At 40.4% G+C, this 26833-nt stretch overlaps 1 protein-coding gene and 1 long non-coding RNA gene across 4 annotated transcripts; one reads left to right on the forward strand and one right to left on the reverse strand.

Annotated features, from left to right (window-relative positions):
• Positions 1 to 1426: 1426 nt before the first annotated feature.
• LOC147343016 (uncharacterized) lies at positions 1427 to 3727 on the reverse strand. Its single transcript, XR_015157112.1, has 3 exons — positions 3630 to 3727; positions 2124 to 2163; positions 1427 to 1559 (listed from the first exon to the last, which is right to left on the reverse strand). It is a non-coding gene; the product is annotated as an uncharacterized LOC147343016 (long non-coding RNA).
• On the forward strand, positions 3399 to 26833 carry PBLD (phenazine biosynthesis like protein domain containing). 3 transcript variants are annotated; one of them, XM_086382752.1, is made up of 9 exons: positions 3399 to 3512; positions 13586 to 13685; positions 14338 to 14436; positions 19471 to 19580; positions 19661 to 19690; positions 22015 to 22103; positions 22367 to 22545; positions 24210 to 24272; positions 26015 to 26833. In XM_086382752.1, exons 1-9 carry the CDS (start codon positions 3429 to 3431, stop codon positions 26125 to 26127), a joined length of 867 nt encoding a protein of 288 aa, XP_086238878.1. In that variant the 5' UTR covers positions 3399 to 3428; the 3' UTR covers positions 26128 to 26833. The 3 variants fall into 3 exon arrangements, with proteins under 3 accessions (XP_086238878.1, XP_086238882.1, XP_086238883.1); XM_086382756.1 differs by lacking the exon at positions 14338 to 14436; XM_086382757.1 differs by lacking the exons at positions 13586 to 13685; positions 14338 to 14436.

The following is a 26833-nucleotide window of genomic DNA, read 5'->3' on the forward strand; positions in this document are numbered from 1 at the left end:
CACCAGGCTCCTCTGTCCATGGGATTTTCCAGGCAAGAGTACTGGAGTGGGGTGCCACTGTTGTTTATTAAAAGGTTCTATTCATACACTAAATTGATGATTAAAAACTAAAAAAGTTTTAAAACATATGTGAATAGTTTAGAAATCATATGAATTTAGATTTATGAGGTACCCTCTGGGAGTAATTGACTTCTATTTAAACAGCTTATTTGCTTGCCATTATTAAGGGGCATATAAAGCCATACTAGGGATCCTAATGGAATGTAAGTGAAATTAGAGAAGGATAAATTAAATTCTTTGGATCATTTGAAAAACACCCTGCTGGATAGTGCACAGAGCTCTGCCTGAAAGCTGCAGCTCAGGACCAGCCATTGGATTGACCAGGATGCCAAAATTTGTGCAAGCTCATTTACTGGGTAAAGAAAGGCAAGTTGCTTAAACTTTACCTGCCTCAAATTTTCTCTCAGCAATTCAGGAGGAAGTTAAGCCTGCCCTTTTCTTTTCTTCTTTTGGAAAGATATACCCATCTTCTTGGGGCTTCCCACATGGCACTAGTGGTAAAGAACCTGCCTGCCAATGCAGAAGACATGAGAGACTCAGGTTTGATCCCGAGTGGGAAATATCCCTTGGAGGAGGGCATGGCAATCCATTCCAGTATCCTTGCCTGGAGAAGCAGAGCCTGGTGGGCTACAGTCCATGGGATTGCAGAGTTGGGCATGACTGAAGCAGCTTAGCAGTCATATACTCATGTTCTTGGATTAAAAGAAGATCTTCAAAATGGTTTTACAACTCAAGGTAGTCCACAGATCCAACACAATTCCCATCAAATAAGTCTGCATTTTTCTTATAGAAATGAAACCGAAATTAATTTTAAGGAGAGAGAGAAAAAAGAGAGACATCTTCAAAAACAAACTAGATTAGACTCTCAGAGTAGAGGCATATGGCTCATTCATGAGACTCTCTCCTCTCCCTGGTACCTAGCTTTGGAGTTGGCCTGCCACATAGTAGCTGTTGAACTGAATTTTGAATTTCTTTCTTTTTTTTTTAACATTTAAAAAATTTTATATTGGAGCATAGTTGATTAACAATGTTGTGTTAGTTTCAAGTGTATGGCAAAGTGATTCAGTTATACATATACATATATTTATTCTTTTTCAGATTGTTTTCCCATTTAGGTTATTACAGAATACTTTTATCTATTTATTTATTTATGGCTGAGCTGAGTCTTCCTTGCTGTACAAGGGCTTTCTCTAGTTACGGAGAGTGGGGGCTACTCTCTAGCTGCAGTGTGATGGCTTCTCGTTGCGGTGGCTTCTCTTGTGGAGCCCAGGCTCTAGAGTGTGCAGGCTTCAGTAGCGGCAGTGTGTGTTGACTCAGTAGTTGTAGCCCATGAGCTTATTAGTTGCATCTTGGCGTGTGGGATCTTCCCAGACCAGGGATCAAATCGGCATCCTCTGCTTTGCAAGGCAGATTCCTAACCACTGGCCCACCAGGAAAGCCTGTATTATGGAATATTGAGCAGTGTTCTCTGTGCTGTACAGTAGGTCCTTGTAGGTTATCTATTTTAAAAAAAAATTTTTTTAAGTTTAATTGGAGGATAACTGCTTTACAATCTTGTGTTGGTTTCTGCTGTACAACCATATTAATCAGCTATAAGTCTACATATATCTGCTCCTTCATGAACATTGACTCCAGCAGATCTCGATAGCCTCATCTCTGCAATCTCCTTTCCTCTTGCATATCTATTTCTATATCAAATTGCTTGGCCTGGGATTAATCTATGCACTCTACCCAAGATGCCTTTCCCACCTTACGGAACCGCTGGATATTTGTGTGTGTGTGTGTGTGTGTGTATTTTTGGACTCACTCAAATGTCATCTCTGGATGACAGCTCTGGGAGCTCATTTCTGGAGCTCCCTCTGACTGTCTCCTGGGAAGAGTTATTGCTCTCTCCTTGTGTTCCTAAGCATTTTATATATATCTTTTCCTTTTGTATTTTATATTTTATAATTTCTACATTGGTCTCCTCACTGGCTAGAATTCCTTGCTAAAAATTATGATTAAAAACTGTATCTTAAATATTAATACTATTATTTCTAGGAGGTCAAAAAGTGCAGACTTACCCAAGTTTCTTGAAAGGGCTCCAAAGGCACAAACTTGTAGCTATAAAATAAATTAGTTCTTGGAATGTCATGTGCAGCATTGTGACCATAGTTAATAATAATGTACTGAATATTTGAAAGTTGCTAAGAGACTAGATCTTCAAACTTCCACCACATGGAGAAAAAAAAAAAAACCCTTTTTTTGTAACTATGTTTGGTGATAGATTAACTAGACTTTTTGTGGTAGGTCATTTCCTAATATATACGAATATTGGATCATTATATTGTAAACCTGAAAGTAATATATCAGTTATACCTAAAAAAAAGGCAGAAAAAAGTAGGCAATTTGGCAAGAAAGTTAAGCAAAACCCTTGTATAATAAACAAAAAGAAAAGAAAAAGAAAACAACTCTGTAGATCTGGGAGCTGCCTAGCCATTGTTTATCTTCATCTCCTTGAGAACAAGAGATAGGTGTTAGGATGGGTTAATTTCTTTTATATTTAAGCAAAACACCCCATAGTTTGCTGAGTTTTAAAAAAATTCTATAACTTTGAGAGAGAGGAATTCTTCCCTACCTATGACAAAATCCATGCTTTCTAGTAAAAGCAAAGGAAATACCCAGAATGTGAACAGTTTATCTCCACAGCATGAAGATACAGAAGATTCTTCACACCCCCCACACCATTTTTCTGTATTTTATAGGTTTTCAGTAAAGAGAAAGTATTATTCTTATAATAAAAAGCTTAATTTTAACCTCTATATCATGAGCTCAAAAAGTCTCCAATTGCAGATTTATAAAATAACACAAAATTAAAACATGAGGTTCCTTTGACTATGTTAAGTCCAAAAAAAATTATTGCTGATTTGCATGGTTATGATTCATTTTTTGATTTTCCAAGTTTTTTATGATGGGCATTTTTTATATAGTTAGAAAAAATGCATCATTTTAAAAGGGCACTAATATTCATTGGTAAACTATCAGCAACATATATGCTCTTTGGAAGTTTTGCATACTTCACTAACAACATAGTTTATGCTAGTTTTGGCTACTCTAAGAATATAACTATGTTAAGTATATGTACACTATGAAAAGAAAATATTCTATTTATCCAGTATTTTAAAGCAAATTCAATCTAGAGGCTTAAAATAAATCAAAGGATTACTTATCTTTAAATGCAGGTGTATTAGAATTGACTTTGTACTTGGAAATGTTAGTTGTTTCTTTGCATCAAGTAAAACATTAACTTTTTGATTTTTTTGCAGCAGTAAAAGGGAAAGCAGTCTACAAACAGTTTTGAGAGTTTGCAGAAACAGCTTACAAAGAAAATGAAGCTCCCTATTTTCATAGCAGATGCATTCACAACAAAAGCATTTTGTGGGAATCCGGCTGCTGTTTGCCTCCTAGAAAATGTAAGTAGTATTTTGCTTTGAAGTACAGTGCCTGAAATCCTAGATGCTTGTAGAACCAAGTTTTTCTTAAAAAAAAAAAAAAGAAAAGAAAAAAATCAGACCCACTTGTTCGCTTACCTTCCTGGGTTGTGTTCTCTGTCAAATGGTATCAACAATGTTCATGTCTGCAAGTTGATTTTAACCAAATTATATGATAAGACTGCTTATATCTAGATGGATGGGCATGTCTAGAAAATTAAGATTTATGTAAAGAAGAACTAGAGCCAATTAAAAAAAAATACCAAAAACAGGAGTAGGTGGCACTTCCCTGGTGGTTTACTGGTTAAGACTTCCACCGCAGGGGGCACAGATTCTATCCCTAGACCAAAAAAAAAAAAGAAAGCTCATCCATTGTAGCCACTGGATTTTCATTTAGTTAGCACCAAATGTGGAAGACAATGAAATTAGATGAGTTTTATGTGACTGAATATGGCTGATACTACATTTAGCATAAAAGATTCTAGTTGTGTATTTTTAACCTTACCTATAGTTCAGACAATTAGAAATTCTTTTCTGGACCAAAAAGATGAGACATTTTGCAAGGAATTAAGTAATTTACTAGGAAGATAGAAAGGAATTAAGCTCTAACATAGTGAGAACTCAGTTTACTGAAAATCTCAATTTAAAAATGGCTCTTTGAGGACTTCCCTGGTGGTCCAGTGATTAAGACTCCAGCTTTCAGTGTAGGGGACATGGGTTCAGTCACTAGTTGGGGGAGTTCCACATGCTACATGGTGCAATGAGGGGGGGGAAAAAGGCTCTCTGGTTAGATAAGTATTAACAGAATAGTTAAATATTCCTTGACCTTAGCTGCTTTGTGTTGTTACCTGGGTAGTAGGAAACAAGTCAATGTACCCTTCCACTCAGAGCAGTTAGTATTAGAGCAGAGTGTCTGAGACTTATGTCAACTACGCAGTGAGCGGTTGATGATCTTGAGTAAGTCTTATTAAGTTGGGGCCTTCCAGGGCAGTAAACATCAAGCTGGTTGCAGATTAAAATCACCTGAGGTGGTTTAAAAATTCCTGTGCCTGACCAGTCACAACAGAATCTCTGGGGGGTGAGACCCAAGCAGCACTGGTTTTTAAAGCTTCCCAGGTGACTCTAGTGTAAATCAACATGGAGAATAGCTGCGGTTTTACTGAGACCGGTGAATGTTGTTAATAGAGTCCTGACATATTTTATTTTCTCCCTCAAATAAAGCAGCAATATGGTAATCAAAGTCCCCATCTTACCTTAACAATGCATTCATTATGCAGCCCTGTGGCTGGCATTTTCCAACCACACAGTGCAGAAAGTAATAACATTAATAGACTTTATCAAGTAACATAAGAACTTCGGAGTAATAGTGAGAGAATAGCTAACAGCCGGATTCTAAATCCTGAACTTCCTTTAGAAGCAATATGACACACACAGCTTCACATCAAGGGCTTGTGGAATTGACTAAATCTACTTGTCAAAAGTCTTAGTGTAAAAAAAAAAAAAAGCCTTAGTGTATTTATCCCATATTCCCATGTAATATTCTAGAAGAGTTTTGAAAAAAGTTTTAAGTGATTTATGCACTCAATTTTTACCAGGAATTAATATTATTCCTCAATGTATTCCTTCTCACCTCTAGTACATTCACTAAACTCCAGACTTAGGATTTCTCTCTCTCTTTCACTATTAAAATATATTTTGCATATTATTTATATATTTGGAAAAACTAGGAAATATAAATTTAAACAAAAAGCTTAGCATAGTTCAAAGCAATATGCTTCAGTATGAAAGGAAGAAAAGGAAGTCTGCGATCAGGGATGCTCTCTAGCGTCTCTCAGTTCATTTCTGTGCCTTAGACCTGTGAGATGAGGCTGGTTTAATACCTGGTCCAGGACAACTGAATAGGTATTTAAAGATTGGTTTGCTAGTTTTCTATTCTGTAGACTTGAGGATCTCCTTTCCTGAAGGTTAACTTAGCACTTTCTCCAGTGCATAATCAATAAACATTAAAATGAAATGAAAGGAGAAAGTGTTGTTCCGCCCTTTGAATTTTTTTACCCACAGCTAGAGACAGCGGGCACTTGAAGCACCTAGAAAGAACACAAGTGAACTCAGGAAATATCAGAGACAGATAAGGACTAAGCCTTATAATGCTGACCACAACTCAGTAGGCATGTAGCCTGTCGTTATGTATTCTACAAATGTTTGTTGACACCTGCTGTGGGCCAGGCTCTAGGGTAGGGACGGGAGGTACCGAGACCAATAAGTTTGCCTGTCCTTGAGGTGCTCAGAGTCTAGCAGGGGAAATAGACGCATAAACCTGATCATTTTCCCATAGTCACCACAGAGGCCGAAAGACCAGGTACTAGGTTCCCTGGGGACCAGAGCATGGAGCAACTTGCATTTTTATGGGTGAGAAAATACTTCAGATTTTAAGTTCAGGGTTTCAAAGGAACATTCTTTTTCATTTTGTTTTGTTTAAAATTATTTAAAATTTGACTGAGATGATACTATGAAAAACTTGGTAGACAGACTAAAGACTAGATAATTGTACTTTGAACTTTTAAAATACTTGATAACAGACTGCTGGAAGACAAGGAAAACTTTCTGGGTAACAACATTCCCAGAACTTCTACAATATTCTCAAGTGTTTTGTCATGGCCCTTCTAGATAAGTCTATTTTTCAAATCTTCACTTGAGGAACACTGTGAAAGAGAAGTGAAAGTGTTAGTGGCTCAGTCATGTCTGACTCTTTGCGACCCCATGAACTATAGCCTTCCAGGCTCCTCTGTCCATGAAATTCTCCATGCAAGAATACTGAAGTGGGTAGTCATTCCCTTCTCCAGGGTATCTTCGAATCCAGGGATCAAACCCAGGTCTCCTGCATTGAAGGCAGATTCTTTACTGTCTGAGCCACCAGGGAAGCCCTAGACAAGTCAATTTTTTAAATCTTCACATGAGGAACACTGTGTATTAGGTGAAAGCAAAAACAGATTAAGGGCTAAATGTAAGTAATATGAAACAGATATTTGAAAAAAATATTTAAAACTTTAAAAGCTGATGGCTGTTCTCCGATGCCTGACAATTTTACAGTAACGACTATATGTGGTGGTTTAGTCGCTAAGTGTCTGACTCTTGCAACTCTGTAGCCTGCCAGGCTCCTTTGTCCATGGAATTCTACAGGCAAGAATACTGGAGTGAGTTTTCACTTAGACATAGAAAGTGTATAAAAACAATATTTTAAAAAATGAAATAGATACATTACAATGACAGCTGTGTTAAAAGCTATAGGAATTCCTGATCAGCTATTCGAATAGGTTATCGGGCTGTGGTAGTGATAAGAGGTGGTTTATTGTCCTGTAAACCTGCTTTACTAGTTAGTGAAAATAACATACCAGCAAAAGTAAGGAGCCCATATTTATTCTCCCTCATATTCTAACAAAACCTTAAGATTGTGTGTGTGTGTGTGTGTGTGCTTTTAGGGCAGAGCTTCTCAAATGTGTAATTAACCTTTTGGACTGGGAAGTTCTTTATTGTGTGAGGTGTCATGCCTGTTATAAAATGTTTTTCAGGTCCTGGGCTTTGACCCACTAAATGACAGTAGTCTTCCCCTACTCCCTGAGCCATGACAATCAAAAATTGCCCCCAGTTGAGAACCATTGTTTCAAAAGATACCTTGTCTAAAGAGAGGTTTATTCTGGAGTTTTCCTGTTTAAATTATCCATAAAAACAACTTCAAGGCCCAGTGTATACATTTATTCCATTTCAGCTGGCATTTCCTGGCTATCTACCATGAGAGGGACACTGCTAGGATCAAATGGGATGCTCATAGATGTGCATTTTTATTCTTTTAAACACTAATAATCATTTCCAGTGACAGCAAGGAGGATTGGCTTCACACTTTTAAGTAGGAAAGCTTAGTTTTAGTTCCTAAATTACTTGCTTTTCTGGTTTTCCTGGGTAAAGTTAGGTATAACCAAAAGCCACTTTTATAGCTTGGTAGGTTATGTATTTAAATGAAAAAAGGTGTAAGCAATCCTGAGTTCAATCCATGCTTTAACTCACATGCAGTGGCCATTTCCACACTTGGCATCCTTTCTTAGAGAGGATTACTGACTCAGTGTGACCAGACTAGGTCAGAGACTCCTGGGGTTTCTAGAGAGTTGCAACCTTGTATCTCAGTTTTATGCTCAGAAGAAGGATGCAGAGTGCAGAGAAGATTCTTCCAGGACACTGAAGCATTTTTCTTTGCCAAATATTTGAAGGAAGAGAGCAATGCAAAGGAAGAGGAAATGCTAGTGTGGTAATCTCTGCTTCCCAAGTACCCTAACTGACTTTTGGAACAAAACTCTTAGCTGGGGGCAGTGATTTCAGGCACGTTCAGCCAGACACATACTGTGTTAATTGGTTTTCATATTGGTTTTCATATTTCATTTCACCCTCACAACCACTTTATGAGTAGGTTTTATTATTAATCCCCGTTTTACAGATGAGAAGACAGAGGCAGAGAAAGATTAAGCAGTTTATCTAAGTGGCTGACTTCAGAATCCCACCCCACGTCTGCCTGACTGCAGGGTCCATGCCTTTAACCCACTATATTCACTACTGGTGCTTCCCAGGTGGCACAGTGGTAAAGAATCTGCCTGCCAATGCAGAAGACGCAAGAGACGCAGGTTTGATCCCTGGGTCAGGAAGATCTTCTGGAGGAGGAAATGGCAACCCACTCTAGTGTTCTCGCCTGGAAAATTCTATGGTCAGAAGAACCTGGCAGGCTACAGTCCATGGGGTCACAAAGAGTGAGACATGACTGAGCTTGCACACGCACTCACTACTGGAATATTCACTACTAGATACTCTCCCACAGTGCCCCTTCCCAGTTGGTAACATGCATCAGCCTTATAATTCACTCAACGCCTGTCTTCCTCACTTCCGGACATTCTATGAGATCTTAATCTATTCTGACTTGTTCCAACATCCAGGGCCTGGCACACGGGAGACGCTAAATATCTGTTGAGTGAAAGTGGAGATAGTATAATCAATTGTATTATGCAGAATCTTCTTCTAGGGGTTCTAGTAGAAGAAGCCAACAGGTATTTATTTATTGATTTTCTTAGTTTATTTTATTATTTGTGTCTTTATTGCTGTAAGCAGACTTTCTCTAGTCGTAGCGAGCTGGGGCTGGCTACTCTCTAGTTATGGTACCTGGGCTTTTCATTGAGGTGGCTTCTCTTGTTGCAGAGCACAGGCTCTAGGTACAAGGGCTTCAGTTGTCGTTTACTTGCTCTGTGGCGTGTAGAATCTTTCTGGACCAGAGATCGAACCTGTGTTCCGGGCATTGGCAGGTGAATTCTTATCCACTGTGCCACTGGGGAAGTCTTGGCCAACGATTATGGATCTTTTGTTTTCACTCATGGTGTGGAATGGGCAGGGCATGCAATGCAAGTATGTGCTTTAGGTTCTATGATGGAGCTGGAGAGACAAGGCATATAAGATCCATTGTTGTTCAGTCGCTAAGTTATATCTGACTCCGCATCCCCATGAACTGCAGCATGCCAGGCTTCTCTGTCCTTCAGTCTCTCCCAGAGCTTGCTCAAACTCATCTCCATTGAGTCGATGATGCTATCTAACCATCTCATCCTCTGTCATCTCCTTCTCCTCCTGCCCTCAGTCTTTCCCAGCGTCAGGGTCTTTTCCAACAAGTCAGCTCTTCACATCAGGTGACCAAAGTATTTAGGAACAACTGAAGATGACTTGCAGCTTGAGTGCTGCATTGTATGGATATAACTTTGCAATCAGAAACCCAGTGTCTCAGAAGGAACCTCCTGTTTCTTCCTGAATGATTTAGAACTTTCTACATCCAAGTGCTTTTCCTTTGCTAGAAAGAAAGCAGAGGGACAAATGAACAGACAGAGAGCGAGACTGTCCTGTTTAGGCTGTCATATTTCTAAACTGCCACAAGGTGGGAGTATTTTAAAACTTTACTGTGATTTTCTAATTATTAATCTTTTGCGAGCTGTATGGTTGATAGAACATCAGTGTCCCAACACAGTGCATTGCAACTCAGAAAAACAAACATGGCTCTCTTTTTACTGCTGGAAACTTGACTCTTGTGAGATTGGCAAAGAGAAATGGATATTAAAGCAAGAGAATTAACAGTTATTGGTTCAGCTTGTAACTATTGTGTGTTACATTTGAAAATAAGCTTATAGTGTAAAATGGAAACATTTTATATTTTTGGTTCCAATACAAAACTTCAGTATTGTTAATGAATGTAGTCTCATTCTTTTTTTTTCCCCTAAAGCTCTCTAAGTTGAAGCAATGTTAATCTTCTCATGATTCACCATTATTTTGCTCTTTGGTTCCAGTGTAGAAATTCAGCCACTTGGTGGTGCATACTGAGGGCTGCGACTATCACATTTTTTATTGTCTCTGGCACCTCCGGCAAATAGCAGATGTATTTTCAGTGTCCTGGGACAGAAATTCAAATTGTAGCTGGTGAAATATACCAAACCAGAGAGGATTAGAGAGCTGATGGTCAGTGGAGTGTGTGTTTTAACTGGTGTGCAAAAAAGCCCATTTGCAAAGGAATCTACTACCAAAAGATGGTAATCTTAGCTAAAATGTGAAACTCTTTAATACTTTTAGAAACTCTGGTCCTAAAGGTCGAGGGAAGCAATAGGCAAAGAAAGGAAGGACAAGGATAGGAAGTTTGGCCAAATCAGATAGAGGAAGGACTGGCAAGCACTCAGGTTCCTGCAGTCAAGGAGACAAATCCATGTTTTTCTTCATCAGCCCTTCAGTTACCTTTGAAACTGATGATTGCAGACTCAGCCCTAGGAAATTAAATGGCTCCCAGTTTCATTAAGGTGTTATATGCATGGGCAGGTAGGCCAGTTTCCATGGAGAACATTCTACAAACCATGGAAAAGCAACTTGAGCTCACTTCTGAACATTGTCTTGTTGGCCCCAGCAGCACTCAATCTCCTCTACTCAGGTAGGACTTCTCACTCCCTAGCCCCACAGGTGTCCACAGGTGTGACATGTGCTCATTCCACTTCATTCCTACCATCCTAATTCTCCTTACTTCAACTTGCAGAATCCTAGAGAATCAAAGATATAACGAGAGGAGAGCAAAGTGCAGTCAAGTGACTTGCCCAAGAAGCATCTCTAATTCAAAACTTTTGCCCAGTTTTTCCTGTCCAGCTCACCCAAATCTGACCTTTTGCTAGGTCCGGCTCAAGTCCTCACCTTTAAAGTCCTAGGGAACTTAATGTTAAAATCCATATATCTCAGTTACATACTCTTTGGTGTGGCCTACTGCTGCTTTCTGTATCTGTCTTGACTCCTCAGCTGACAGGCTAAGGCTCTTGAACCCAGGGCCAACTCTTATACATCAGGGCTCCCCAATCGTTAATGTGCACACAGATCATCTGGTTTCTGTTTAAGGTGGAGATTCTGATTCAGAAGGTCTGGGGTGGGGCTTGAGACTCTACATTTCTGACAAATTCCCTTGAAAGTGGTGCTGATGCTGCTGGCTCAGCGCAGCATGGGTAATTGATTGATGGCTCCTTTTCCTCAGAAATGTTGCAGGAGTCCATTTTATCTGATAGAAATTGGTTTTTCTGCCTGTAGCATGTTGAAGGGATAATAATAGTTTCTTTGTTATGGGGAGGTAGTACAGTATGTCAAGTTAAAGCACTGACTTTGAGCCACTCAAAGTAAAAAGGTAACATTTTTCAAGTACTTAATTATGTGTTGGGCACTCTGATGAGTGCTTTATATGCATTATTGGATTAAATCTTTTGAAAGAAAAATGGTAAGTAAAAAACAAACAAAAACTCATTGTGTTCTGTTTGGGTTTTCAGAAAATAAGTATCAATTTCTTAAGTGATTTCTCTTTCTGTAGGGCTACAGAGTTTCTACAGATTCTGAATACAGTGCTCTTTTAAGAAAAGCTTATGGAGAAGGAAATGGCAACCCACTCCAGTGTTCTTGCCTGGAGAATCCCATGGATGGAGAAGCCTGGTAGGCTTCCGTCTATGGGGTCGCACAGAGTCGGACACGACTGAAGCAACTTAGCAGCAGCAGCAGCAGCCCTGGAATAAAAGCTATGACCAACCTAGATAGCATATTAAAAAGCAGAGACATTACTTTGCCAACAAAGGTCCATCTAGTCAAAGCTATGGTTTTCCCAGTAGTCATGTATAGATGTGAAAGTTGGACTATAAAGAAAGATGATCGCCGAACAATTGATGTTTTGAGCTTTGGTGTTGGAAAAGACTCTTGAGAGTCCCTTGGACAACAAGAAGACCAACCAGTCAATCATAAAGGAAATCAGTCCTGAATATTCATTGCAAGGACCGATGTTGAAGCTGAAACTCCAATACTTTGGCCACCTGATGCAAAGAACTGACTCTTTGGAAAAGACCCTGCTTCTGGGAAAGATTGAAGGCAGGAGAAGAAGGGGAAGACAGAGGATGAGATGGTTGGAAGGCATCACTGACATAATGGACATGAGTTTCAGTATGCTCTGGGAGTTGGTGATGCACAGGGAAGCCTGTCGTGCTGCAGTCCATGGGGTTGCAAAGAGTCGGACACAAATGAGTGAATGAACTGAACTGACACTGTAGAGATGGAACATACTGTGTAAATATACAAAATAAAAGCAAAAGGCTGTATTATGATTAAAAAAAGAAAAGAAAGAAAAGCTTAGTAAGTCTCCTGTGAGGATTTTTACATCAGCTGATAGTTAAGAAGTTATGACTAATTTTTCGTAACTGCTGTTTTGTGTCTTATATGCCTTTTCTCAATACACAAACTTCAATAGGTAAACATCTTTGTAATGTTGTATGAGTACACGGAAAAAGAGTTCGAGTCAACTAAAAGACAAGGATGTTTAACTTGACGTAACTCAGATAAGTAAATTCTGAACATATTAGAATAAAGTTTCAATTCTTATTTCTGGGTTTCAGAAGCTCAAGAACAATAAGTTTGGCAAAGGCAAAAATGCATTTATCTTATCTTGAGATTTCTCTTTTTATAATTAGTTTTTATTGGAATATAATTAATATCTTGAGATTTCTTTAGAATTCAGAATATAAGTAGTGAGCATCTTGTTGATTAAAAAAATTGATTTTCATTCTCAAAAAGAAAATATATGCTTCAACCCATTTTTTTCCTTGAGTTAAGAGGAATGTGTGTATGTGTATATGCATGTATATTTGTTAGGATATTACACAAACTTTTTGTGTTTAATTTTTTTTATCTGTAAGTGGATAAAAATATCTATGTTGAGTGTTTTAAAAATGCAAATTAAATGAATACTGAATTCTCTCAGCAAATGTTTATTGAGCTCCTACCATACCAGGATAAATACAAGCATTGCTCTAAACCAGGACAAAACAAAGTAGCACAGTGGTGCTCTCATAGAACTCTGAGTCAGAGGTTGGGGGTACAGCCAGTAAAGGGGCATAGTAGATAATTTCAGGTGGTGTAAGGACTGGGAAGGAGACAGCAGTCTGGAAGGCTTCCTGGAGGAGGTGATCTCTGACTTGAGCCTGACTCATTAAAGGGAGTGTAACATGCATAAATGAGGTCAGGGTGGTCCAGTCTGCTCAGAGTGGGCACCTAACATCTCTTCATCCAACAGAATGACAGACTGTGGAGTTTCTGTTTGTAACAATTGTTTTTAGAAGAGAGCACGATCTCTCTGATAGACTAGATAGTAATCTGACAAAGGATAGCCCAGGCCGGTAGGTTTTTCAGAATCTGCTCTAGCTTCCACAGCTCTTCACATGGTGCTACATGCATGGATTTCTGAAAAACAATCTTTATAAAAGTGCCTTAAATTTCTTCGTGATTATTTACTTTAAAAGTATATGACTTTTAAAAAAAAATAAAAGTATATGACTTTTTAAAATTCTTTTTTACATTAAAAAATTTTAAAGTATATAACTTTTAATATTAATAAACTTTTTTTTCTTACTAGTGGTAGTTGCTGTTCAAGGAAGTCTGATTTGTGTTTCTGGAATCTCACTAACCTTTTGCTTCTAATTTAGAAACTGGATGAAGACTTGCATCAAAAAATTGCAAAGGAGATGAACCTCTCTGAAACAGCTTTTATCCGAAAGCTACACCCAAATGACAACTTTACACAAAGTAAATACACTTTTTTCTTTTCTTTTAAAACAATTCCTGAATGGTACCAGAAACTGTTTTTCCAGTGGGGGAATAATATTTAAGAAAAATGTCCATTTATTCTTTGCATGCAGATAAGGAAGGTGGGGGAGCTTCTAATTTGATTTTCAGTTCATCTAAGGGAGCAGATGCTGATGAATTTGAATGTTTCAGATCCAGATCTAGCATTGCAGAGCCCTAGAAGTCTTGCTTCAGAGAAGGCAATGGCACCCCACTCCAGTACTCTTGCCTGGAAAATCCCATGGATGGAGGAGCCTGGTGGGCTGCAGTCCATGTGGTCGCTAAGAGTCAGATATGACTGAGCGACTTCACTTTCACGCATTGGAGAAGGAAATGACAACCCACTCCAGTGTTCTTGCCTGGAGAATCCCAGGGATGGGGTAGCCTGGTGGGCTGCCGTCTATGGGGTCGCACAGAGTTGGACACGACTGAAGTGACTTAGCAGCAGCAGCAGCAGCAGCAGCAGCAACAGAGGTCTTGCCTAGACTTTGCTCCTCCTTTTCACAACATGTTTCAGTGATTAATTACGCTAATGCAATGTTTAGAAAATGAAAACTTTCAACCCCTTTGTATGGAAATGATCTTGTCTCTCTTTGGTTTTTCCCCTCTGAAGGTTCCTGCTTTGGATTAAGATGGTTTACACCACAGAGTGAGGTTCCTCTCTGTGGCCACGCTACCCTGGCTTCTGCAGCTGTGCTGTTTCACAAAATAAGTAATATGATTTCTTTTATGAACTTATCAGTTAGTAAATAGAAATATTTTTAAAAACTCTCGTACATTTTTTCCTGTGAACCAAAGTGACTGGTATAAAGACTGCAAAGTTTATTTCACATGATTTATTATGTAGAAACAAAAACAGCAACCTTCAAGAACACTTTGATTTTTCAGGCATGTTGAATAGCCATAGTTGCTGTTCTCTGAAATGGCATTTTCTTTTGTTTATAGTTTATTTTATTGATTTACTTTTGGTTGCGCTGGGTCTCTGTTGCTGTGCACGGGCTTTCTCTAGTTGCGGCCCGCGGGGGCTACTCTGGTTGCGGTGCATGGGCTTCTCCTGGTGGCAGCTTCTCTTGTTTCGGAGCACAGGCTCCAGCAGTTGTGGGATGCGGTCTTAATTCCTCTATGGCATCCTCCCTCCCAGACCAAGGATTGGACGCATGTCCCCTGCATTGGCAAGTGGATTTTTATCCACTGTATCACTAGGGAAGTCCTACCATTTTCTTTTAAATAGGAGCTCTCTGGTCTCTGTGACCAACACAGGAGGACGGCTTGTAAGGCAGAATAGGTATTTAACATGACATAATACTGGGGAACTAAAAGACATACTTTTCCCCAAATGTGTCCCCATGCACACTGAAATTCATTTCACAATAGAAGCTTCTTTATCCTGAATTTTAAATATTCATGAGGTAAACTATATACATTTACCCTGTGAAGAAAGGATGCAGTACTTTAATCCTACCAGTTCCCATCTCATCTACACTTGGTGTAATAAAGATCAGGGCTTTGTGGGAACAGGGCAGAGGGGAGATGCCTGGAAATGTCCTCAAAGTAGAGACAGAAGCAGCCATGAAAAAGTGTAGACAACAGAAAGTCAAACAAGGAAGTAACCAGGATGATATGACAGAGGGGTAACTGGGGGAGTGGGGGATTTGAAAAAGAAGTTCTTTTTGGAGTTACTTCAGTTCAGTTCAGTCGCTTAGTCATGTCCGACTATTTGTGACCCCATGGACTGCAGCACACCAGGCTTCCCTGTCCATCACCAACTCCTGGAGCATACTCAAACTCAAGTCCATTGAGTTGGTGATGCCATCCAACCATCTTATCCTCTGTCGTCCCCTTCTCCTCCCGCCTGCAATCTTTTCCAGCATCAGGGTCTTTTCCAGGGAGTCAGTTCTTTGCATCAGGTGGCCAAAGTAATGGAGCTTTGGCTTCAGCATCAGTCCTTCCAATGAATAATCAGGACTGACTTCCTTTAGGATGGACTGGTTGGATCTCCTTGCTGCCCAAGGGACTCTCAAGAGTCTTCCCCAACATCATAGTTCAAAAGCATCAATTCTTCGGTGCTCAGCTTTCTTTGTAGTCCTACTCTCACAGCCATACATGACTACTGGAAAAACCATAGCCTTGACCAGACGGACTTTGTCGCCAAAGTAATCTCTCTGCTTTTCAATAGGCTGTCTAGGTTGGTCATAGCTTTTCTTCCAAGGAGCAAGTGTCTTTTAATTTCATAGCTGCAGTCACCATCTGCAGTGATTTGGGAGTCCAAAAAAAATAAAGTTTGTCACTGTTTCTACTGTTTCCCCATCTATTTGAAATGAAGTGATGGGACCGGATGCCATGATCTTCGTTTTCTGAATGTTGAGTTTTAAGCCAAATTTTTCACTCTCCTCTTTCACTTTCATCAAGAAGCTCTTTAGTCCTTCTTCGCTTTCTGCCATAAGAGTGGTGTCATATGTGTATCTGAGGTTATTGATATTTCTCCCAGCAATCTTGATTCCAGCTTGTGCTTCATCCAGCCTGGCATTTCTCCTGATATACTCTGCATATAAGTTCAATAAGCAGGGTGACAATATACAGCCTTGACTTCCCAATTTGGAACCAGTCTGTTGTTCCTTGTTTGGTTCTAACTGATGCTTCTTGACCTGCATACAGATTTCTCAGGAGGCAGGTCAGGTGGTCTGGTATTCCCATCTCTTAAATAATTTTCCACATTTTGTTGTGATCCACACAGTCAAAAGCTTTGGCATAGTCAATAAAGCAGAAGCACATGTTTTTCTGGAACTCTCTTGCTTTTTTGATGATCCAGTGGATGTTGGCAATTTGATCTCTGGTTCCTCTGACTTTTCTAAATCCAGCTTAAACATCTGGAAGTTCATGGTTCATGTACTGGTGAAGCCTGGCTTGAAGAAGTTTGAGCATTACTTTGCTAGCGTGTGAGATGTGTGCAGTTGTGTGGTCATTTGAACATTGTTTGGCATTGCCATCCTTTGGGATTGGAATGAAAACTGACCTTTTCCAGTCCTGTGGCTACCACTGAGTTTTCCAAATTTGTTGGCATATTGAGTGCAGCACTTCCACAGCATCATCTTTTAGGATTTGGAAGCCTTCCCTGGTGGCTCAGACGGTAAATTGTCTGCCTGCAATGCGGAGACCCGGGATTGATCCCCCAGTCAGGAAGATCCCCTGGAGAAGGAAATGGCAACCCACTCCAGCACCCTTGCTTGGAAAATCCCATGAACGGAGGAGCCTGATAGGCTACAGTCCATGGGGTCACAAACAGCTGGACACGACTGAGCGACTTCTTTCTTTCATATGTAGAGTCTTCTCTTGTGTTGTTGAAGAGGTGCTTGCTATGACTAGTGTGTTCTCGGCAAAGCTCTGTTAGTCTTTGCCCTGTTTCATTTTGTACTCCAAAGCCAAATTTGCCTATTACTCCAGGTATCTCTTGACTTCCTACTTTTGCATTCCAGTTCCCTATGATGAAAAGAACATCTTTTTTGGGTGTTAGTTCTGGAGGTCTTGTTGGTCTTCATAGAACTGTTCAGCTTCAGCTTCTTTAGCATTACTGGTCGGAGCATAGACTGGGATTACTGTGATATTGAATGGTTTGCCTTGGAAATGAACAGAGATCATTCTGTCATTTTTGAGATTGCACCCAAGTACTGCATTTCAGACTCTTTTGTTGACTGTGAGGACTACTCCTTTTCTTCTAAGGGATTCTTGTCCACAGTAGTAGATATAATGGTCATCTGAATTAAATTCCCTCATCCAGTCCCTTTTAGTTCACTGATTCCTAAAATGTTGATGTTCACGCTTGCTGTCTCCTATTTGACCACTTCCAATTTACCTTGATTCATGGACCTAACATTCCAGGTTCCTATGCAATATTTGTTCTTTACAGCATTGGACTTTACTTCCATCACCAGTCACATCCACAACTGGTCATTGTTTTCACTTTGACTCTGTCTCTTCATTCTTTCTGGAGTTATTTCTCCACTCTTCTCCAGTAGCATATTGGGCACCTACCAACCTGGGGAGTTCATCTTTCAGTGTCCTATCTTTTTGCCTTTTCATACTGTTCATGGGGTTCTCAAGGCAAGAATACTGAAGTGGTTTGCCTTTGCCTTCTCTAGGACCATGTTTTGTCAGAACTCTCCACCGTGACCCATCTGTCTTGGGTGGTCCTACATGGTGTGGCTCATAGTTTCATTGAGTTAGACAGGGCTGTGGTCCATGTGATTAGTTTGATTAGTTTCCTGTAATTGGGAGTTACTTAGATGGGGGTAATAAGTGAAGGTCTTATAGGCCACGTTTGCCCTGGAAGCAGTCTCATTGGCATGCTGGGAGGACTAGGGGCAGTATTCTTAGGATTAGCATTGTTAGTGGAGTAAAGAAAGAAGAATTTTTTCTGCTCCCCAACCCACCATGTCCCTTGTACCAGAAAGCAGAATTTAAATTTTTTTTTTAAGTTTTTAATTTTTTAAATTAATTAATTAATTATTTTTTAGAATTAAAAAATTTTTTTGAATGACTTAGCTTATTTTTGACTGTGCTGGGTCTTCGTTGCTTTGTGTGGGCTTTCTCTAGTTGTGGTAAGCGGGAGCTCCTCTCTAGTTGCAGTGCACAGGCTTCTCATTTGGGGGCTTTTCTTGTTGTGGAGCACAGGCTCTAGAGCACATGGGCTTCAGTAGTTGCCGCTCTCAGGCTTAGGTGCCCTACAGTGACATGTGGGTTCTTCCTGGACCAGGGGTTGAACCCACGTCACCTGCACTGGCAGGCAGACTCTTAACCTCTGGACCACCAGGGAAGTCCAAGAAAGCAGAACTGAACACCATGTGAAGTTGAACCGCAGAGTAGTAGCAACAAAGAAAGTCCTGATAGTCTTGCACAGGGTAGGCCTGAGGTTAGATGAGAAAATGCTTTGTAAATAATGATGTCTTACACCAGTTGTAATGAGAAGACTAAAACTTTGAATTTCAGAATATAAATTTTATTCTGTGAAAGCTAATCAGCAATGTGACATTTCCTCACCTTTGAGATATGTTCACAGAAATACTAGGGAAAAGAGTTAAGTCATAAATCTTTGTTTTCACTAAAAATGTTATCCCCTCTGAGATAAGTGGCCCAAGTTGTATCAGTAATATGAAGGGATATTGTATCAGGGTTTGTGATCTAATCTTTAAATCAATATTTTATATATAGTTTGGCTTGTTTACAGTAAAATTGATTTGTTCATATCAGACTGTTTATAAAACCTGTATGTTCTATTTGTCATCCTTTTGGCATAAGTTAAACTAGTAGTTTATAACTCTATAAACTCTATTGTAGGAGTATATAAAAATATAAAAATCTACATTAAAAAACATTATAGCAACCCTATAAGCTGTGTTTAATTATTTACCATTTTATTGGTAAAATGAAATTAGTATAAGTTTAATTACTACCCTGTTTTATTGATGAGGAAATTGAGGTTTAAGGAGATTAAATAATTTTTTCAAGAGCACAGCATGATGTCAAGACCAATCAGTTATGTTCTTGGTTCTCAAGTTAGAATCCAGTGAGAGTTTTCTCCACTAAGACCCCAGTAACCCAAACCTGGGACCGCTTTACTGGAATGAATGACACTGCCAGAGAATCTTTTAAAAGTGATCAAAAGAGACATGCAACCATATAACAAAGTTTATTTTTCTATTTCTTGATTCCTTTCAAACATTTAACAAAATAAAATTCTTTTTTTGGCCAGAAAATGTGAATAGCACTCTAACCTTTGTCACTATGAGTGGGGAACTGAAGGCCAGAAAAGAAGAGGATGGTATCGTCCTGGACCTGCCTCTTTATCCAGCCCATCCCCAGGTCAGCTTTTTAAAATTATTGCCACACACTGTATACAATGTGCCTGTTTTACAATGATTTTGTCTTTTTTCCTGATCTAGAAATTGCACGAAGTGGAGGACCTGATAAAGGTTCGTGAAAGAGTCAAACTTGAGCCGTGGGATTTGATCATCTGTAATTGTTTGAACAAAGATTTGTTGTATTTGATCTCAAATATAGACCTTCTACCAATGTAAGTGTTCTAGTTTAAGCTTGGGTGAATACTGCATGGTGCCTTTCAGGTTTGAATTTTAATATTGAATCTATTTGGTGAAAAGATTGACCAGTTTTCCCTAACTCTTCATTATCTGATTAGCCCCCATGGAAAGATGGGGGAGGGGAGAGTGCCATGTGGCAGGCTGAGAGTGAAAGAAAAGAATGGAAACAGCCTGGCAGCAGTCTGTGTCCTGATCTCTTCAGTGGAGAATAAGGCTGAGATGACGGGGCTGTGCTTTGATGCAAGAGAGCAGAAAAGCAAGGGTACTGCAATAGAGAAGACAAGATATATATAGCAGCCTCCTCAAAGGGTCTGTGTGGGGATGGGGCTTTATGATAAGGATGATGATGATGATAAAGAATATTTTTGAGAGTCTGTTCTGTGCAGTACCATGCATTTTAATGCATTATTTCATTTAATTCTCACTGTCACCCAGGGCAGTAGGCACTACAGTTGTCTTGTGGAGATTCTAGAAGGCCAGAGCAGCCCTGGATAGCCAGGTGCTTAGGTTTTAGAGCAGAAAGGGCCCAGGTCAGGACCAGGCCAAGGGTGCCATGAGAAAAAATTATTCTGGGAAATGGCCTGTTACAGGTAGTAATGGGTATTTCTTAGTGAATTTTCAAATACAGCATTTGTTATCTCTTTAGTGTTTTGCTTTAAGTTTTCAAAGAATATAAGCAAGTATCATGGATTCTACTTTTACACTCAGCTTCACCTATGGCTTCGGTTTTGGGAGACAAGCCAAATTCATAAATGAATTGCTTTAAGCATATTGGCAAAAAAACAGAAAATCTTTACAGTGGTAGACCTTGTTCATGATAGAAAGAACTTAACCTGCTCTCTCTAAGCCTCAGGGTCAGCATTTGTAAAATGGGAATGATGAAAAGTATTTATCGTGAGTATTGTCATTTTGGGCTTCCCAGGCGACTCAGTGGTAAAGAATCTGCCTGCCAATGCAGGAGACACAGAAGATAAGGGTTCGATTCCTGGGCTGGGAAGATCCCCCTGGAGTAGGAAATGGCAACCCACTCCAATATTCTTGACTGGGAAATCCCTGGACAGAGGAGCCTGACGGGCTGCATTCTTTGGGGTCGCAGAGTTGGATACAACTGAGCATGCATGCATTGTCATTTTTGTTCCTAGAAACTGTCAATAAGATTCTCAGTTGAGAATTAAACTTTCAAATTGACATAAGAATCCATGCAGAGAAGGGTTGGATGACCCTTCAGAGAGATTTGGAGGCCTGGAGAGCAGATGGGATTGGGCTGTAGGAGTCACCATATCTAGAGGGGGGACATTGGTCAGCAGTGGTCACAGAGGCAGACCTTCCAGGCACTACCCTCAGTAGTCTTGGCCATGGAACCTAGAGCTTCTAAGCCCCTAAAGAAGATTGCTGCTGCTGCTGCTGCTAAGTCACTTCAGTCATGTTCAACTCTGTGCGACCCCATAGACGGCAGCCCACCAGGCTCCCCTGTCCCTGGGATTCTCCAGGCAAGAACACTGGAGTGGGTTGCCATTTCCTTCTCCAATGCATGGAAATGAAAAGTGAAAGTGAGGTCGCTCAGTCGTGTCTGACTCTTAGCGACCGCATGGACTGTAGCCCACCAGGCTCCTCCATCCATGGGATTCTCCAGGCAAGAGTACTGGAGTGGGTTGCCATTTCCTTCTCCAAGGGATCTTCCCGACCCGGGGATCGAACCTGGGTCTCCCGCGTTACAGGCAGATGCTTTTACTGTCTGAGCCACCAGGGAATCCCATTCCTCTAAGAAGCAGGCATAAAGCCCCACCTCTACAGTTAGTAGACAGTAGTGATTCAGAGCTTTGACTCCAGGGCTCCTCAGTCCTGGGTCAAAGTGTGTGTATGTGAGAGAGAGATTCTGGGCCTCCCTGAATCTTTTTATCTGTGGGGAAAATACCCAATTGAAGGAGTTGTGTGTCGAGTCTCATAGTAACATATATGAACAAGGCCTGTCTTTGGCTCTCAGAGGCTAAACTTAACCCCTATTAAGGTCCAAGTGCTCCTGAACACCATGAAATTGGCCTTCTTTGAGAAATACCTTGAATCCTAAAACTGACCTGAAACTCTTGAGACTGGAGATGTTGGGTGTGCCTGGCACAAAGCAGATGTTTGTGAGAGATTGTTCTCCAAGGACTTGACCCAAGACACACTTCTGAGGAAGTTTTGGTCTGTCTCCATAGACTGCCATTGGTGACACGTTGGTTCAAGATGTTCGCTATTCCCCAGATACCAAAAAGCTCCTGGTCCGGCTCAGTGATACTTACAACAGGTAAATGAGGTTTTTGACTTTGTCAGTACTGTGGGGGAGGGCACCAGATTCATAGCTCTGGCTTGATCTGGCTGTGCCATGTTCAGTCGAACCATGATCTACACTGCCAGAGTGTTCTGTTCCTGGGCAGGAAGGTTGTAGTTGCTCTTCCTCGCTTACTGCTGAGCCACTGGACAAGCTGCAGCCTGGCCTGCTTTATGGAGTCTGGGGAATGGGTAGTCTGTGGAATGGGTTTGTCCTAATCCATCCTGTTTATGAACAAGGTCATTTCTGGAGAGCCTGACAGTGAATACAGAGAATTTGCTGCAAGTGGAAACCACAGGGAAGGTGAAAGGACTCATTCTCACCCTCAAGGGGGAGCCTGGTGGGCAGACTCAAGCATTTGACTTTTACTCCAGATATTTTGCTCCGTGGTACGGTGTGGCTGAAGACCCCGTAACAGGTACTTTTTGCCTTGAATCCTGAGGAAAGCTAAACAGTGGAGGAGGAGGAGAACCGCTGTTTAAGTGCCCTCCACAGTGAGCTTTCGGGTTGTTTGGGTTTTGAGCTGCCTTTGTTTCCCTATCTCCCCTCCCCATCCCTTCACTGAAGTCTCTTGTGAAAAACACAGTGTTAATGAGGCAATATATAGCAAGGTTAAATTTTAGCATCAGACAGGCTGGGTTTGCGTCCTAGCTTCCTAGCTGTTGACCTTGGGTAAATGATTTAACTTTTCACAGCTTTTGTTCCCTGTCTATGAAATATGGATAATACCTCATAGGTTGTGTAAACACAATGCATGTTAAACACAAAACATAATGAGCACAGTGCCTGGCACATGGTAAGTGGCCAATAGCTGTTAGGTATTTTAACAACTAACGATAAAACTGGCTCCTTGAGCCAACACTTCTAGAGCTACCTGTTGCAAAATCCAGTGGCCAATGTCCACTATATTCCCAAAGTCCTTTGTGCTTTTCAGTGGCCAGCCTGTGTGATCATTGACCAAGATTTGGTCTTTGAAGGACCAAGTCCTGGACTGCAGGTGGGAAACAGGGACAGGAATAGCGTTTTTCTTCCTCCCCTCCTCCTTTGCCGCACCTGCTCACTAAGTGAGTGGAATGGGTTCAGCAACATAGGAATTCAGGATCTTCCACAAGCCAGAAGCAGAGAGTTGAAATAAAAAGTTGGCAAGAATGTGATGCTTCCTACTTTCATCCTTCTTGATAAAAGTGGGCTGAGCAGCAAAAGGCGGGGAATGCTTTTTGGAGGAAGCTGATGGATAAGAAGTTATGAGTGGATTTACACATGCGTGGCTGCTTCCCAAAGATTTTAATTATCACAGAGGGAATGTTTGTCCCCCCTGGAATTATGCTTTTCTAGAGTGGGAAAGCTTTTTGGACAGTGATGGCCAACAGTCTTGGTTTGCTTGAGACTGAAGGACTTCTCAGAGTAGGGATCTTCAGTGATGAAACCAGGGCAGCCTCAGGCATCCTGGGATGCCTGGGCACCCTGTCCCATAGTATTTAGTACATTTTTCTGAAGGAGAAACCTTTTTCAAACCATCCTTTCCTCTCCCAAATACTTGCCTGTCAGTTATTACTTAGCAGTTTGTTCCTTCATTTTAGTATTTATTCTCTGATCTACACCTAGGGCACAATCCTGTGAAAAAATATCTCACTAAAACAAAGCTCTTTTGGCACCAAAAACTGGGAATGTTGTCTTCATGGAAATTTTGGTCTTTTGTCAGAGTTCCCACCCTTCTTTGCGTGTGCGTCTTAGGAGGAAGGATATGTTTTTCCTTGATAGATGTAGACAGATTTACGTGAAAGCCTTAATTCTCCTACCATGGACTGACAAGGAATTGATAGACAAGAATTAAAGCCTGCAGTTTAATTCAGCCTTCAGAAAGTATAAGATGCAGCAGATATGTCTTTTGAAGGAGCTTATCCATAAATTCTATGTCTTCCTTTCTATTCCCATTCATAATTCCACTTTGCAGAAGTCATGGCCAACATAATGAGTAAGTTGTCTAAGGTTCAAACTGGATAGTTGATCCTTTATGAATGTAGCAGAGTTGCTCGTGTTTTCTTTGGGATTGTTGTAACATAACTTTTCACTTCTTTTAAGGGTCTGCACATACTGTTCTCAGTAGCTACTGGTCTGAGCAACTGGGGAAGAAAGACTTGCACGGTAGGACAGTTCTTTTTCAAATTTAAAAAAAAATTGCTAAACTTTAAGCTAGTATTCCTTTTCATATATGCTATCCACTTGAAGATGTAATAAAATGTTAACTATCAAACAAAAATGTTAACTATTACCCACATGAAAACTAAAGGTTTTGAATTCCTTCACCCTGAATCTTCTGCTCAACATCCGCCCCCCCAAACATTTTCCACCTCTGTTTCTCCCAAAGCACAGACACACTTCTAATACAGTTAAGTGCCAAGTAAGTATTTGCTGAATAAAGTTAACTAGGTGTGTAATTTTGGCCCAGAAAGGTTCTTTATAATGTGATGAGTTGAGATTGGATGATTACCAGGGTCCCATTATGGGATTAAATAAAACAAATTGCTTTGGAACCAAGTCTCCTAGTGATTAATACATTGCTCAGGACAGAGACAATAGATGGTAGCCAGTGGAGGTTACACAGCTAGTACCACATGCAGAACAGGCTACACAATCGAAGTAGAATTTTGACCTTAGTGGACAGAAGTTCTTACTTAGTGGGATGGTTAAGCATCTGTGACCCTGATTTGGGGATAGCAGGGTGGCTGTTCTCTTTCCATTGTGAGCCTAATTACTTCCCTAAGCTCAAGAAGCCTGAGGCTGTACCTCACGTTTGCTTGACAAGTGTGGTTGATTGCTATCCACAATGAGCAGGGAACTCCTTTTGTCCTTTTCAGACCTCGAGAAAGACGGGGCCTTCTCTAAAGGGCCCAAGAGCACCCCCTCTTTATCTTTTTAGCCTTTTAGTCCTAGGCTCTATCTTTTCACTTGTGCTTGCTTACTCCTAGACCTAGATGGAGCCAGGGAGGAAGCTACGGTTAGGGTGTGTCTGGGGCGTTACAGGAAGTAATAGAGGAAGTGGCTCAGGAAGGGAAGATGTAGAGCTGTGTGCTTTGTGTATCAAATTGCGTTTGTGGCCTCAGTCCTCAGGAGAACGGTGTGGGCTAGGCAATATTATGAACAGATGAAGGAACACATTGTTTAAAAAATTAGTTAATAGGTTTTTATTGACAGTGTTGATTTATTACATTAAATAAGTTTCTCATGTATATTGTATTTCTGCTTCTATACATCCTACAGTGTGCTCACTATCAAAAATGTATTTTCTATCCTTTACCACGGAGAAGGCAATGGTACCCCACTCCAGTACTCTTGCCTGGAAAATCCCATGGATGGAGGAGCCTGGTAGGCTTCAGTCCATGGGGTCACTAAGAGTCAGACACGACTGAGCGACTTCCCTTTGGGGTCACTAAGAGTCAGACACGACTGAGCGACTTCCCGTTCACTTTTCACTTTCATGCATTGGAGAAGGAAATGGCAACCCACTCCAGTGTTCTTGCCTGGAGAATCCCAGGGGCGGTGGAGCCTGGTGGGCTGCCGTCTATGGGGTCGCACAGAGTTGGACACTACTGAAGCGACTTAGCAGCAGCAGCAGCAGCATCCTTCATCATGCAGTTGATCTCCTTTAGGCGTTTTGATCCCGCACATATCAGCCTGCCCCTCCCCTTCTGGTAACCACTCTCTGTTCTCTGTGTCTATGTGTTTGGTTTGTTCATTTATTTTGTTTTCATTTGTTTGAAAGAATGTATTCTTTAAACTGACCTGGGAGGATTCTAGAGCTTATAATAATCAGTCTTTCACTATGTCTTATTAATTAAAGGGGTGAAAATTATCTTGATTTGTGACTTGTTTTATGTTTTCTTCAGCCTTTCAGTGTTCCAACCGGGGAGGAGAACTGACAATTTCCCTGCGTTCTGATGGACGAGTTGACATCAAGGGAGGCGCGGCTCTTGTTTTAGAGGGCACGCTGACAGCCTAGACTGCTTGCACTGCAGTGATGCAATCTTGAATTACTGAGTATTTTCTGCATAAAAAGAAATGTAAGAGACTGCTTTGAATAAGATTGCATTGTAGTCCACTTAATCCTCACCTGAGAAATAGAACAAGGAAGACAAATTAAGGGATTTAATAATGCTTCCTGATGAATTAACTAAAGGAGTTTTGGTTCTACCTGTGAACATATTCGAAGTAACCCATATCAAAGAATAATGTTGTCACCTTTAATTATGACCACCAATCACAGAATGAGGAACACATTTATGAAGAGTAAGATTAAATCATTTAAACTCAGATGTGAATACCTGATAGATTGTTTTGCAGCCATCGAAAAGACCCAATAGCTATGTGGAAATATAGAAAAATAGTTCATAGTATAATACTAAGAAAGAAAATTATAGTGGACTATTAAATGTTAGCAATGTTATGCTATGTCTGTGGAGAGTAGGAATTTATATGGACAAGAATGGATCATGAAGATAGAAAAGTAAAAACAGTTTATGTGTGAATGTTAAGGGTGGAGTAATTTTAATGTACCTAAAAAATTATTTCCTTTATTGGAACATGCTTACGTTTAATACCTAAAAATCAGGACGTGTAGCTAAATAACTAAAACGCCCAGAAATTTTTTAAATGAGTGATAATGAGTGATAGAGTGATAATAAAATTAAACATGGAAAGTAATGTGA

Source organism: Bos grunniens, chromosome 28, assembly GCF_055505025.1.
Source record: "Bos grunniens cultivar Pamir isolate PY7600 chromosome 28, Bosgru_T2T1.0, whole genome shotgun sequence".
Lineage (NCBI taxonomy): Eukaryota > Metazoa > Chordata > Mammalia > Artiodactyla > Bovidae > Bos > Bos grunniens.

Coding starts and splice junctions, on each gene's coding strand:
- PBLD (XM_086382752.1), top strand. CDS start 3,429: ATGAAGCTCCCTATTTTCATAGCAGATGCATTCACAACAAAAGCATTT. Junction 14,437..19,470: donor TGTGCTGTTTCACAAAATAA/GTAATATGATTT, acceptor TTTTTTGGCCAG/AAAATGTGAATAGCACTCTA. Junction 19,691..22,014: donor AAGTGGAGGACCTGATAAAG/GTTCGTGAAAGA, acceptor CTGTCTCCATAG/ACTGCCATTGGTGACACGTT.